At 49.4% G+C, this 15037-nt stretch overlaps 4 protein-coding genes across 4 annotated transcripts; 2 read left to right on the plus strand and 2 right to left on the minus strand.

Annotated features, from left to right (window-relative positions):
• Window positions 1–549: 549 nt before the first annotated feature.
• Window positions 550–7226, plus strand: N7455_005589 (uncharacterized protein; the record flags this gene model as incomplete). The annotated part of the gene is made up of 10 exons (XM_065605077.1): window positions 550–562; window positions 632–930; window positions 1001–1214; window positions 1294–1407; window positions 1470–1583; window positions 1664–1849; window positions 1910–1934; window positions 2001–2624; window positions 2694–7096; window positions 7222–7226. The coding sequence occupies 10 exons, from the start codon at window positions 550–552 to the stop codon at window positions 7224–7226; spliced, it is 5997 nt and encodes a 1998-aa protein (XP_065461977.1).
• Window positions 7227–9445: 2219 nt separating this feature from the next.
• Window positions 9446–10354, minus strand: N7455_005590 (putative short-chain dehydrogenase/reductase; the record flags this gene model as incomplete). The annotated part of the gene is made up of 3 exons (XM_065605078.1): window positions 9446–9508; window positions 9562–10286; window positions 10339–10354. 3 exons carry the CDS (start codon window positions 10352–10354, stop codon window positions 9446–9448), a joined length of 804 nt encoding a protein of 267 aa, XP_065461978.1.
• Window positions 10355–10724: 370 nt separating this feature from the next.
• N7455_005591 (uncharacterized protein) lies at window positions 10725–12676 on the minus strand (the record flags this gene model as incomplete). The annotated part of the gene is made up of 6 exons (XM_065605079.1): window positions 10725–11061; window positions 11120–11344; window positions 11396–11624; window positions 11675–11742; window positions 12252–12346; window positions 12401–12676. 6 exons carry the CDS (start codon window positions 12674–12676, stop codon window positions 10725–10727), a joined length of 1230 nt encoding a protein of 409 aa, XP_065461979.1.
• Window positions 12677–13503: 827 nt separating this feature from the next.
• Window positions 13504–14805, plus strand: N7455_005592 (M20 family metallopeptidase; the record flags this gene model as incomplete). Its single annotated transcript, XM_040957189.2, has 1 exon — window positions 13504–14805. One exon carries the CDS (start codon window positions 13504–13506, stop codon window positions 14803–14805), a length of 1302 nt encoding a protein of 433 aa, XP_040812426.2.
• Window positions 14806–15037: the final 232 nt, after the last annotated feature.

The following is a 15037-nucleotide window of genomic DNA, read 5'->3' on the forward strand; positions in this document are numbered from 1 at the left end:
AGGCGAATGCTTCCAAGGTTGGCTTCCCTGATTTGAAACTATCGCTTGCGACGATGCTGGCTGGCAACGCACAAAGCCGTCTTTGCCCGGTATATCTCACAGCGGTGTTTGTTGGGCGCTTGTCACGGGTACTACCTCCAGGGCTAGGTAGGCTCAGCTCAGACTCAGTGAGCGAATCAGGGCGCTCAGGTGACGGTCAGAGCATGCCTCAGTGAGCAGCCCTCCAGGGCTGGATCTCGGGACCTCGGGAGATCAGAGCGCTTATGTAATACTCAGTGAGCGGATCGGCCCTGAGCACTAAAGCGGAAAGGGAAAGCCAAGAAGTGGCAGAGGAAATCAAGTACTCCGTACGTAGGTATATATTGGGCCCTAACGTCCGTTAGGTATCACATCAGACATGGTGTATGATCACGTGGGTCAGCATCGCTGTCAATTGACACGTCACGCCAACAGTCAGCTTGACTGAGGCTTGTCGACGGCAAAGTTGTACCCTCGTACGTACACATTACACATTTAGTATACACACAGAGAGACACACAGACACACAATATGACGAACAATGGTGAGAAGAGAGCGTCCCTTAATCATGTTTGTGTCTTTTCCTGATAGATTATCTGGACTTTTTTGGCAGATCTGTGGGAAAATGCCATCAAGCAACTCGACGAAAAGCTTCAAAGGAAAATTCGATCTCGCAGTCAACAATTTGTGAACCTTGAAAGTGTATTGTCTAGCGCCGAAAAGAAGCAGAAAGAGTGCGCCGCCGACCACTCGACATATACAAGGCGAGATGGATCTAAGATAGAATACCGTCAAGTTTTTGGCCAGGTGGTGCAACGACTTTTGAAGTTCAAGGCCATCGGTGATTCTGTGGCTGCGATTGATCCCACTCACTTGGCAGTCCCCTGGGCAGCAATTAGTTTAGTTCTTCAGGTTCGTGCGCAAGGATTGTGATTTCTCGGATGCATACGGTTGAAGAGGCTAATTTGGTGTCACATGCTAGATTACAGTGAAGGATTTTGAAAGTAATCAGACTCTGTGTGAAGGAATTGAGATTTTCTCCGGCTTGGTTCCACGATATGCCTTGTTCGAGCGTTTGTACTTGCGTCCCACATTCCCTCTTCAAGATACGTTGCAACAGGCATTGGTAACGCTATATGCTACGGCGCTGAAGTACCTCCTCAAAGCCGAAGAATACTATACCACAAAAGCTATCAGTATGTCTTTTCCTTCGTCCAGAAATAATTTCTCCAAGGTTGAACGCCAGCATTACTCACCTCCCCGGGAAACAAATAGAGAGACTTCCCAAGGGCCTCATTGGTGCCTATGGTGTTTTTGACGAGTGGATGGATGAGATCAGAGAGCAACAACGAATTGCAGATGAGTCGGCGCGATTAATTGACGCCCGGGGTAAAGAACTTTCCACGAGGCTTTATTCGCCAGCTATAGCTGACATTGTTCTTCCTACTCAGCGAACAGAGACTCGGATGACACACTGGACTCGATCAAGAGAGAACAGGATGCTCTGAGAGAAGGCTTGCAGTATTTCCACGAGCCTATCCAATTCATCCGAGAGGGCGTGGTGGGTTTGGTGAATAGCTGGACAAGCAAGTTGAAGTCTTTTCTAGTTACTGGTTTTAAGCTGACCATTTATTGCAATGTACAGAGCGTGAAAGAGATGAGCAAGAGCGCCGGATCCTCAAGTGGCTCATTCGCCTCCCCCTGTACGAGGCTCACAAACAGAGGCTAGAGGCTCGTCTGCCTGACTCTGGCCACTGGATATTCGAGGAAGATAACTACAAGCAATGGCGGGTATCTAGCAAATCAGCTCTGTTATGGCTCCACGGACCCCGTAAGCTTTGCGTCGGTTCCATTTATCCTCAGGCAAATAGAGTACTAACCTAATTTTTAGCGGGCTCGGGAAAGAGCACATTGATGTATGTCTGACTTTTCTTACAACCCAGATCGTGGCAATAGCAAGCCGGTGTTAACTTATAATTCAGGTCCACGATCATTGGTAGCCTGCAGGCCAACCACGCACATGCACCAGGTGGCCCTCTTGCCTACGCCTTCTTCTCGCGCAACGATTCCGATCGACGCTGGCAAGACCCCGGGGCCCTCGTGTGCTGCCTAATTGGCCAGCTCGCTCGCCCAGGACTCTCGGCCTCGTTGCGCGGAGAGGTCATTCGCGCCTATGACAACATGGTGCAGGAAAGGGGCGAGATTGCAGTTGCAGATGGAGCCCGTCCTGCATGGGACGATGCAATCCGGCTTCTATTTGAACTTATAGACAGCGGAACTACCACGATCTGCATTGATGCAATTGACGAGTGCGCTGAAGATCTCCGTGGGGATTTCCTTGATTTGATTGACCGTCTATTGACCAGAGTCGATGGGGGGCGAGTCAAAATTATCATCTCCAGTCGCCCATCTCTGAACATTTCGGGTCGATTCCCCTCGTGGCCGTCTGATAGCATTGATGTGTATCAGAACAGTGCGGACCTTCGGGCCTATGCTCGGCATAGAGCTGCAGAATGCGTCAAAAGGATGAGGCAACGTGCCCACTCTGTTCCGGATAATTGGGAGGAAACCTTAACACAGCAGTTGATCGAGGGCTCCCAGGGCATGTAAGTTCACAAATCCCCCTCCGTCGTTCCAGGGTTCGTCAATTAGATCTCCCAAGCTTACGAAAGCAGGTTCCTCTGGGTCAAACTGCGCGCCAGCACGCTACTCCTCCAGTCCGACAGTACGATCTTTGAGGGAGATTTGCTACCGCAGCCATCCAGCGATCTGCCCGAAGCTCTGATCCGACTTTTCGAAACTATCTACGCCAGAATTATTGCCAGTAGCCCACAAGGATCAATAACACGCCAAGCAGTCTTCACACTGTTCCGGTGGCTATTGTGCGCACAGGCGCCTATCCCAGCAGAAGACCTCATCCGCGCTCTCGCTGTCTTGATAGGAAAAGACAGGATTGGCTCCAATACACAGGGCACAAATATTACTGTTCCTATGGTACTTGAGAGCTGTCAAGATTTGGTGGTCGTCGACCAAGACAGTAACGAAATCCGCTTTGTCCACACGTCAGTACGTGATTTTCTCGAGCTCAAGGACGGGATGCAGTCAGTAGAACAACATGCTGCGGTGGCCAATCTATGTTTAGCCACGGTGCAGAATCTGGCGTTACAACCGCCGACGACCTCCTTGCCGCACGACAGGTTTCACTACTATGTGGTGCTGTACTGGGCCTTACATGTAGAGAATGCAGGCCAGGAGCATCAAATCCAAACCATACATGACGCATTTGATGACCTATGCCATGAGCAACCTTGGTTTAAATCCTGGCTTCCCGAGATTCAGCCTGCTTCTTCGCTCGTTCTTGGGTGGAATGATCCTCATAAAGACAAGATCATACAGGCTCTTAGCTCACCAGCCACGTCTTTTTTCACTGCCTGTGCGTTTGGATTCACCAAGGTTGTTCGACACTGCATTCAATTCAACAGCAATCTAATTCGCCAGGCGAATGATATGGGCGCTACGGGCCTGCACCTCGCTTCTGAATATGGCCACGAGGAGATTGCCGAGGCGCTTTGCAAAGCAGGCGCTGATGTAAATTCTACTGATACCGACGGCGAGACCCCTTTGATTCGCGCGGCAGCGGGTGGCTACAAAGCTCTAGTCTTGATGTTGCTGGAGGAGGGCTCTAGTATACAAGCTCAGGGCCGGCGATATGGAACAGCGTTACACGGTGCGGCTCTTCATGGCCATTTGGATGTGGTTGAGATTCTTCTCGATCGTGGTGCTGGTATCAATATAACTGGTGGGCAGTTTGGCACAGCCCTACATGCAGCCTGCCTTCGCGGCCAAGTGGGGATAGTCAAGCGGCTTCTTGACGCAGGTGCGGATATAAACGCACCAGGCGGGGCAAAGGATGAGGCACGGGATAAGACTACTGCTGGGCCTACATCGGGTGCCAGTTTCTTCATTGCTGCCAAGCACGTACTTGAACACCAACGTGTCTCTAAGGGTAGGACTCCACGTCCATCACGCCGCAGGCAGGCAGAGGAGATATTTCAGTTATCACTAGATCGAAATGTGGATGTTAACATCTTAACGGGGGGGTTTGGTCCACCATTGCACATTGCAGCTAGGGCGGGCCATGACGCAGTCGTCAACTTACTGCTAAGCCGTCCTGGGATATCCATTCACTGTGAAGGTGGCGAATATGGCACTGCGCTGCAGGCCGCGGCCGTAGCCGGCCGCATTACTATCGTCCAGCGACTTATCGATGCTGAAGCCGACCCCAACACGCAAGCCGGGAAGTATGGTACAGCGCTGATAGCAGCTTGCCGCCTGGGGAATTTCGGGCTTGCAGAGCTTCTGTTACAGTCAGGCGCTGAAGTAAATATCCAGGCGGGCGTCTATGGCACTGCTCTTCACGCAGCGTGCCGTAGCGGTAATATGCTTCTGGTCCAGCGTTTGTTACACTCGGAGGCTGATGTCAAATTGACCGGGGGTGATTATTGCACGGTCTTACAGGCTGCCTCTCGAGATGGATATGATGATATAGTGCATCTTTTGCTCCAGCGCGGTGCCGATGTCAATATTCAGGGCGGAACATTCGAAAATGCGCTACGGGCCGCTACTGTGGGCGGCCATCATCGGGTCGTGGAGATGCTGTGCGCAGCAGAGGCCAAAGTGGACAAATGTCTGGAGTTGGCCTGTTTAGGTGGGCACCAGGCAGTGGCTGAAGTCCTCCTCGCCCATGGATCAGACCTGATGGGCCCTTCGTGCGGGTTCCACACGCCGCTACAAGCAGCTATGGCGGGACGTCACCACTCCCTCGCGCGATGGCTCCTTGAGAAGGGGGCGAAAGCCACTGATTCCAAAGGGATGTGGGGCACAAACCTCCAACTTGCAGCGCTGGCTGGTGAGGCGGAGCTTGTTGGCATCTTTCTCGGGCACGGAGCAGATCCCTGGGAGAAAAATAATCTCCTCGAGGTGGACGTCATCAAGAATTTTGGCGTCACGCTACCAACTGGGAAATATCCTACATACCCCATAGTATTTGCGGCGGCAGGGGGCCACAGTCAGGTTGTTATGCTTTTACTGGATAGTGGTGGTCATGGCCGCTCCGACGGGTGGGATAACGCTAGGTCTTGTGTCAAAATCGCGCTTCGTGGTGCACTAAACATGGCACTGGAGACAGACCAACAGGCAGTAGTCGATCTGCTATTGAGTTATGATGTACCAGTTGATCGCGCCACTGTTGGACACGCATGTTCCGTTTCGAATCCCAATGCGGTAATCTCGTTGCTAGAAATGCTGGGCCGACGTACTTCGGAGCAGGAAGAATACAACAACACCATACACGCACTTGACGAGGCTGCTCTCCGCGGAAAGATCGAGCTCGTGGAACTAGTACTGCCGCGGGCTATCCAAAGCAACCACTTTGTGCCCACAGATCTGGCGCAAGCTCTACAGAATGCGGTATCTTCCGAGAATTTGGAGATTGTCCACAAGCTGCTTCATTATGGCGCGAGTTCCACTATCCAATCCGACTGCCTCATTCAGTCCCACCTGGTCGACCCGAGCCTGACACAGGCCACTCCGAGTGTGGCAGTGGTCGATGAGCGTAGAGACATTGTGCGGACACCTCTTGATCGCAAGGGAAACATCAATATCCACCGCGAGGTATACGGGAAAGCTCTTCAAACGGCCGCATATGATGGCGCGGAAGATTTAGTGACCCTTCTGCTGAACAGTGGCGTCAACGTCAATGATGAAGGGGGCAAGTATGGTACCGCGGTGCAGGCCGCAGCCGCAGGTGGTCACGAAACTATTGTCGAACGGCTCATCAGTGCCGGGGCCAACCTGCGCTCCCAGGGGGGGAAACCAAAAGGTTTGGAGGCGCGTGACGTGATCAAGCAATGGGGCACAAGATCTTCAAGCGAAGTTGAGCAGCTGTACGAGACAATCAAGAAGAGATTCGAAACCGAACCGATCCGAAAACAATGTGGCTTACACGGCACCGCACTTCAAGCGGCTGCAATGTCTGGAAATGTGAATATTGTGGATATGTTAGTACGGGCTGGCGCCGACATCAACGATATCGATTCGGTCGGACAAACCCCCCTGCACCGCGCGGCGTACTACAATCATCTCCCCGTGGCTAAATTTCTGATCAACAAGGGAGCTGATGTCGAAGGGATAGATTCTAAAGGCCACAGTCCCTTGCTTCTCGCAGCCTTAATGGGTCATCGAGATATCTTTGCGTGCCTTTTCGCCTCAGCGACCGAATCGATTACCAACTCTGCGGTTATGAAGCAGCGGTCACTGCATTTAGCATCACAGAACGGGCGTATTGGTATCATCGAACACCTGGTTGCCAAGCGGATTGATTTAGAGGTGCAAGATGAAACCGGGCAGACGGCTTTGTTTATCGCGTCCTCGACTGGTCAATGTTCCACAGTGCGCTTTCTCATCGAGAGTGGCAGTGATATCCGTCACCGCGCTCATAACTTGCGTATAGCTCTCCACGTAGCCGCACATTCAGGTTATGACGACGTGGTCCGCCTGCTTCTGAAATCTGGGGCCGATATGCTTGCAGTGGACAACAGCGGTTGGTCAGCGTTGCACTATGCCGCGGCGAGGGGCCATAGCAAAGTGGTGTATCTGCTCGTAAAGCGAGGCGTGTCGCCGAATCTACAGGATTGTGTGGGCAAAACAGCGCTGCACCACGCAGTCTCTTCACTAAACAGCGAAACGGTTACCATCTTGCTTAACAATGGAGCCGACATCCACGCCAAAAATGAGGATGGAAAGACGCCCATTGAACTCCCACGGCAACCAGGAGACGATGACGTGAGAGACTTGCTCATCCAACTTGAAGAACAAACCCACAACGAGAGAGAACAGCCTGTTGTTTCCACAGACAGGGCATTTCGTTCTAGGTTGGCGGCTTTGCCGATATCCCCCGGCCTCAGATCTGGGCCTCCTAGCGAACATGGCTCCGTCGCGGAGTCGGAGGAGACTCTTGGGATTTATTATTCTGATTCAACAGCCTATACCGTGAGCATGCGTGGTTCCGCAGGCTCTGGTAGGAGCGGCCGATCTTCGGCAGTCTCTGCTAGAAGTAGGCGCTCCCCAACAGCCTCTGCTAGGAGGGGTAGTTCAACAACAGCCTCTGCTAAGCGCGCCAGGGATACTAAACATGTTGATCAGGGTGAGGGTGAAATGATCAAGATTATGATAGGGGTACACATGGCCACCATCAAGACCATGATGGGGGTACACATGGGCATGATCAAGATGATGATGATGATGATGGTGTTGATACTTCTGGTAATGACCGTGATGTTCGCCACGCTAGGCATGATGATAATAAGATAGATGATGGGACGGATCAAAATGCAACCAGTACACAACATGAGATAATTACACCCTGATCTGCCCCTTTGTGCTCCCCGGTCTAGACAAATAGCACCCTTGCGTGGGTGTCCTGGGGAACATTTCAAGGTTATCTAGTCAAATACCGTCCCCCGAGTATACTCAATTGCCTATATACATACTTACGGTTGTCAGTTCCAGATAGACTCGAGCGGCTGTGTGGTTGGGACGAGGATGAAAGATCACAACATATCGAAATAGTATTCTCGGTCCTTGTTTCATCACCAGCCAACTTATTAGACATTATAGTAGTTATTCATGTAACGAGTAGAATTTTGATAAGCAATTCCTCGGTGGAAGCCCAACATCCGTAGGATATGCGACGACTGATCAAGGCCGTTTCAAAATCGGAGCTACATATGATATAGAATCAGGGACGATGGAAAGGAATTCAAGAGAGATAAATCTGCAGACATCAGACGTTCTCTCAAAGAATCATTGGCCAATGTTTGCGATCATGCACATATTCCGCCAAGTCATGAACATCGCGAACTGTAGATGAAATAGGTATATCAGAGGCATCCTGCTCGTGAAACTGCCGGTTCCCGGTATAATGTTTATCGCTGGCTTACATCTCGTTGCTATGATTATGCAGTGACACTATAATGGCTGGCAGCAACCCCAGCAGCCCTATATATCCAAGCCGAGTCAGAATTTTGCATGTTGCAAAGGATCGATTAACTAAAAGACAGACCTCGAAGCCTGAAGCCCTCTGAGAAAAGGTAAAATACACGGTCAGTATACCATCGAGAAGAGCTCAAGTTGGGCGAGAATAAGAGATATTACCTGACCATATGGACAACTTGGTGGCTCGTTTTGGCACACCGTAGTGCACAGCGTAGCTTGAGATTCAGCAATAATCCCCAAGCAAAAGATCGCAAGGACCAGAGTCGGCAAACGGAGTATTCCTGTAGCCATTGAGAGGGAGAAATAGTTTATGACAGGAAGATAAAATGAGGACACCGTGCTCTGGGCTAAGTGCGAAACATATCCTTCTTATGGGGGAGACCCTTGCTAGGCTGCGATATGACCCGTTCGACATGCCACCAATCGACTGCACTCTCCAGGGCTATGCTCAACGCCACATGGAGTTCCTTTACCAATCTCCCCCTTGGACAAAAGAATGGGATAGCATTTTCAAGGAAAAGTCGTGGTCTTCTCTTTTTTCTTTTTTTTCTTTTGGTTGTGATCCGATATCATTTATTGACTAGGGTTTTTTATATGGTAGATGCCATTCTCACTTTAGCAGAACTAGGCAACCATCTAACAACACCCTTTGGGTATTACTAGTGGGCGTTGACAGGAATGTGTTGTTAGTAAAGAGAGACACTTGTGACGAAAAACAAAAGATTAAATAGTACTTAGCCAACGGGACCTATTATCTACTTGATTATAAGGCACCTGGTCTATGACTCAATAATAGGGCAACATACCTTCAGCGAAAAGAGATCCCGATACCTTTGTGCCTCGCTAGGATCTGTTCATTGAAAATCAGCCGTGGTAGGTCCGGGTCATGGCGGATGGTGTGGGACCAGTACCCCAGTAAAGCGACCTTGTAGGACAGCTCGACCTAGACGGGGTGCAAATTTTGGAATTGTCAGATCATAGTGAGGTTTCAGTAGGACATACGACGAAGCAAATGCGGTATCTCGGAATCTGGCCCCTTGCATTAAGAGAGGTGCGCTATCCTCCAGGGCCAATTCCTCGCCCCGCTGGGTGGACCCTTCAACGATGGCTAAGTTCTATTTCTTTTCAACACAGCCTTCCCTTAGAAGAGCCAGGTTAACTGTTGTGGTTACATATCTCATTGGTTAGAGTGTGTCGTCCGAATAAGTAAAAAAATGCATGGAGATCCAAAGTCGCCCCCTTCCGTGAGAGCTACATCCATGAGCAAGTGCATGTAGGGTTCTTACATTGTCGCAAAAATCTCTTATCGCAACGTTCAAAACAAATATATTTGAACATTGACACTTATGGGAATATTCAACTGCAGATGAATTTATCTAACGGTAAAACCACCATCCACTCTAATATCCGCACCATTGATCATGCCGCTAGAATCCTATTGCAAAAGTCAGAACCAAAAACGTAGTCTACCAAGCAGAGGGAATATACCTGACAAAGAAACAGCACGGAGTCAGCAACCTCCTCTGGAAGTGCAAACTTGCCCGTTGGTATATTTGCCAAGAAATCATCGCGGACAGTCGCCTCTCCCCAAGCCTTCCTCCCGAGATCCGTCCACGCCACAGTCGGAGAAACTGTGTTAGCTGTGATACCCCGACCACCCCATTCAGAGGCCATGCTACGTGTCAGACCCAAGAGTCCAGCTTTCGAAGCACAATATGCCCCATGTCGATGCAGCGCCGCATGTGCTGCCTGAGATGAAATGCTGACGATTCTTCCCGGTGGCGGGGGACTCTGTGGTGATTCGGCGGTCTTTAATGCAGCAAAATAGAGTCGAGCAAAGGCTTGAGAGCAGAGCATCGGGCCGTAAATGTTGACGGTCAGATGCTTCAGTGTTTCTTCTGGGGGCGTTATCTCCATGTCGCTGAGAGATACGTATCCCGCTGTGTTGATCAGAATACTCGGGAATGATCTTTCGGATGGAGAGGACGAAATTGAGTTAATTGATTGTTTCTCTAAAGAGTTGAAGGCCGCCTGGACGGAGTCTGGTGAGGTGATATCGCATTCATAGGTGTGGATGTCATCTAGATTGCCGCTCGCGCCGTACCCGGACTCGAGAAGCTCATCGCGACGTGCGGCTTCGAAAGGTGCATACAGAATGGCGAGACGGGCACCTTGCTGTCTCAGCTTTTGGCCGATACTTGATCCAAGGCCGCCTGTGGAGAGGTTAGATTTCACTGTTTATGGCTTTGGCTCTTATGTCCCTACCCAGACCGCCAGGCATGATTGCTAATCTGCGTGCGAACGCCATTATGTGCGGATATGCCTAGATAGTGGCAAGTGCCAATGGTGGAAAGTGTACAGAAGGAACTCAGACAGTTTGAGCTTCGAGCTGCCCCATTCCCCGCTGAGGGGAAAATGAACGCTTTAGGAAACGATCATCCAGTATCCACCCCCCACATCTCATGTCCCTTGGCAGTGAAGGGCTAATGGGCTAAAGGGTACAGAAGACCATGTTTTGCTTGCTTCGGCGTTGATAATTACTAAACTAAGGATCCATGGATTCCATGAGAGTATGCGATAAGCTTACTATTCCGGGACTATCAAACTCAATTCCCCAGATCCTCAACCCAATCAGATATATTACATCCTATTTACCTGTTTTTCTTTTCTCCTGCATGAATATCAACATCGTCCAACACAGCTTGGTTCTCTTTCGCTGCCGCAAGCCGGATCCTTTTTAGTCTCCTTGTATCGACATCCACCCGCCAGGTAAAAGCCCAAGTAATGATGTTCATAATGATAGCCATACCAACAAATCCCATCGCAATCCCAAAGGAGGTCGCATATCGTGGTGCGAACCGAGAATTGAACAGCTGAGACCCCACAGCCCCTCCAATCTGGCCATAACTATTCGCAAATGCGATTGCGAAGGCAGATCCGGTTGCGCCCTCGGTGGTCTGGACTCGCCATGGCCACATCATTGTATACCTGGTTTATATTAGCATAATGTATTGACAACCCCTTTTCTCTTCAGAGCCACACTTACCATGCAGTCGAGAACCCTCCAGCTACAATCGTTGCCGCATACACCCCACCGGTGTTGGGGAAGGCGTACAGTACGCCGTAACACGCTAGAATGACAATCATGAATCCAAGTGGGATAGCTGGCTGAGGGATACGCCCGGTATCTGCAAAGATACCGAATGCCACCGTCAATATTACTGCGAATACCGCAGATGGGATGTTTAGCAACAGAGATTCACCCATAGAACTTTGGGAATTGTTAGCAATGTACTGTGCTCTTCAAGTTGGAGCAACTCACGTAAATCCAAGATTGGAGATTACGGTTGGTTGGTAGAATGTGAGTCCTGTTGTACCAATAGTAAAGAAGGCCCAACAGAGGAGGAAGAGCCAGATTCGCTTGTTCTTCAGTGTCGTGATAAGTTCGCGCAAATTGAAGTTCGACTCCGCCGCTCGAGGAGAGTTGCTTGGTAGGCGAGCTTGAGTGAAGGCCTTTTCCTTTTCAGATAACCAGGATGCGGTTGAAGGAACTGTGGAATGGTGGTTAGTTATGTCTAGCACTGAGGTTGGGATAACCTACAATCAGGTAAGAAGAAATAAGTAAAGATTCCCAGTAATACCGTGAAGATTCCTTCCGTTAGGATAAGCCTAAGAAGCATCATTAGCAAATTATTAGTCAGTCCTTCTAGGAGATTGAAATACCATTTCCATCCGGATAGACCACCAGCAACGACACCATTGAATGCAAATGCAAGCACGCCACTAATTACCGTACTGAAATTTCCGAGTAAAGTCACAAGAACTATCCTGGGAGCAACTTCATCTGGTCTATACCAATAGCATAGCTGTAATAACATCCCTGGCCATAGGCCGGCCTCGAATAGTCCAAGGAAGAATCGAACGGCATATAGACCCTGTCTGTTTGTTACGGCTGCATGGCAGCAGAGAACGATACCCCAAGAGACCTGTAACTATTAGTGCCGAAGTAGCTAGAGGTAGAATAGTTTAACGTACCATAATTCTAGCCTGCCAAATTGAAGGTCGCACGCCTTTCAGCAAAAGGTTGGACGGGGCTTCCGCAATGATGTAAGGGACCTCCAAGGGGTTAGCACAACCTCAGAAAAGATATTGTTGGTCCAAGGTCTCTCACATAATACATGGTTGTAACAAGATTATACTGGTCAGAGGTCATTTTCAATTCAGTCAAGATATTATGGGCGGTGCCTTTATCCATAGTCCGGGCGTATGAGACCTACAACATTCTGGTTAGTAATTTTCCACCAGCATACTCCGTGGGTAATCTTACATTAGTAAAATCCACACTTTTTAGCATATATATGACAGCCAACAGTGGAATCAAATGCCAATCAATGCGTCGCAAAAGCTTCTTTTCCTCTGCGGAACTGAGTGTCGCACGCGCGCCCATCAGGGTGGCATCATAACCAGGGATAACCTCTTCAAAGGATTTCGGAGTATCATCTCCATTGCGGTTGACGTAATGTACATTTCCTTTGGCCGGCGTTGGTGTTTCGTTTGTGGACACAATCCCGATCTGACCTTTCTCTGCTATCTCGGAAGACATAGCGATCACCGATCAGTGTCTTTTGTAGCTGGCGCACGGAAGAGAGTTACAGCCGGAACAATTGCAATGATCTTGAAGGGATATATATATAGGCCATTAAATAGACTCTAACATTTGTGCTACTCCGCATACTCCGGAAACACCGAAAGTTGATTATCTTCTGTGTAATTGCGCAAGATGAGCAAAGAATGCTCGGCATGGCGTTTATACAAGGGTCTACTTAGCGACTTATACTAAGCTGTGGAATGCATTTGCGGAGATTATAATTCAAGCTAAAAACCTCGCTTGCCGTACGCTGACGACCCCTCAATTTAGAAAGCCAGATGTCAGCTATAGTCCATTATATCTACTACCCAGTTGAACAATATGCGGAGAGTATGTCCCGTGAGTGAACATCTAGAGTAGTTTTCTAGTATTTAACGGTACAATCTCATCGATCAATCTTGACTTTTGGTATTTCACGATATCAATCGCATAAATGTAAGTTTATATAACACCTATTAAAACCCACCCAAATAACGCTTTATGGTGGCCATAGCACGCGATAATGGGGCCATGCTCGGCAAATACATGGCTTTAAAATAAGACAGTGGATTTGCCGATCAAAGATAATGCATGTCGCCAAATTTAGTCAAAAAAAAGTAGTGAACAAAAAGAGCTAAAGAGCTAAGTACTGTACTCTAGGACCACGAGGATACGCCATTGCGGGGAGAGAATGCCTAATCGGCCCCTTTCACTTCACTTCATATCTTCCCAAGAACTACTCCGTACATGAGTATCTCTTCATAGGTCTCTAGCCTCTCTGACACTTCAACGGACCAAGAAATATGAAGGCAAATTACTTTTATGCTGTCGCATCTCTAGCAAGACTAGCGCTGGCGTCGGAATCCCAACAACCCTTGATTGGACAAGTGACCGGCGATAACGTGAAATCCCCAAGCGTGAACTTGGAGGCAATTATCGATGCATCTCCTCTCTTATCATTCCACAGAGACATTGTGCAAATTCCGTCAATCAGTGAAAGCGAGAAAAATGTCGGAAACTTCCTCTTGGACTTCATTCGCTCACACAACCTAACCGTCGAGAAACAAATTGTCACTCCAGGGAGTGATACCGAGCAAGAAAGATTCAATATTTATGCCTACACTGGGAAGGACAGATTTCCTGATGTGCTACTCACCAGCCATATCGATACTGTCCCACCTTTCATCCCTTACTCGCTCCATCCACCAGCCACATCTAACACAGACAATCTGACATTCAATCGATCAGACCTGATTATCGCTGGTCGTGGCACGGTAGATGCCAAAGCCAGTGTTGCAGCCATACTATTTGCTGCACTGGAAACACTGGACGGCAATCCCGACGCCTCAATCGGGCTGTTGTTTGACGTCGGCGAGGAGAAAAGTGGCGTTGGAATGAAACATTTCTCAAACTCCGATCTCAACCCCGCACCACCTACATTCCACACAGTCATATTTGGAGAGCCGACAGAGCTCAAGCTTGTCGCGGGCCACAAAGGCACTCTTGGGTTCAAGCTTATCGCTGAAGGAAAAGCCGCGCATTCGGGATACCCGTGGCTCGGGAAAAGCGCCATCTCTTCGATTCTTCCTGTTCTATCTTACCTCGATACTCTGCAGGATGTCCAGCCGGAGAAAGGTGGACTTCTCCGTAGTGAGACCTTTGGGCAATCGACGTTGAACATTGGAGTCGTACGCGCTGGTTTAGCTGGAAATGTTGTTCCTGCATATGCTGAGGCGACGATTTCCGTTCGTCTCGCGGCTGGAAGTCCAGATGACACGAGAGAGATTGTGAGGAAGGTGGTCGAAGATGTTACTAGTGGTGATGGAAGCGTCTATGTCGACTTCGGGAACCTCGAGAACGGCGCTCCACCTCAATATCTTGATTTTGACGTCGATGGGTTCGACGTGATTACTGTAAACTACGGGACTGATATTCCTGCATTGAAGATCAATGCCCAAGAAGGTCCGAAAGTGAAGCGGTATCTCTACGGGCCCGGTAGTATTCATGTTGCCCATGGCGATGACGAGGCAATCACCGTGGGAGAGCTGGAAGAGGCGGTGCGAGGATACAAAAAGTTGATCTCAGCCGCGCTGGGTGCCCATTAGAAGTAGGCCTTTTTTTGGCTTGAGGAATATATCAATACTGCAGCGATAATAGTCTACGCTCCCGATCATATCTACGAGTCTACAAGCGGTTTGTTGATCTGGCCTCGGATGACATCGAACCATCAATCGAGGGAGTCCAGTAGGCAGGAAGACGGCCGTAGACTAGGCTGCAACACTCAGACTCCCTGTGACTGAGGCTCATGCAGTGGAGTTCAATCCCTGCTGAGGCTCT

The sequence above is a fragment of the Penicillium solitum genome, assembly GCF_028829755.1.
Source record: "Penicillium solitum strain IBT 25940 chromosome Unknown utg000003l_segment0_segment0, whole genome shotgun sequence".
Taxonomy (NCBI): Eukaryota; Fungi; Ascomycota; class Eurotiomycetes; order Eurotiales; family Aspergillaceae; genus Penicillium; species Penicillium solitum.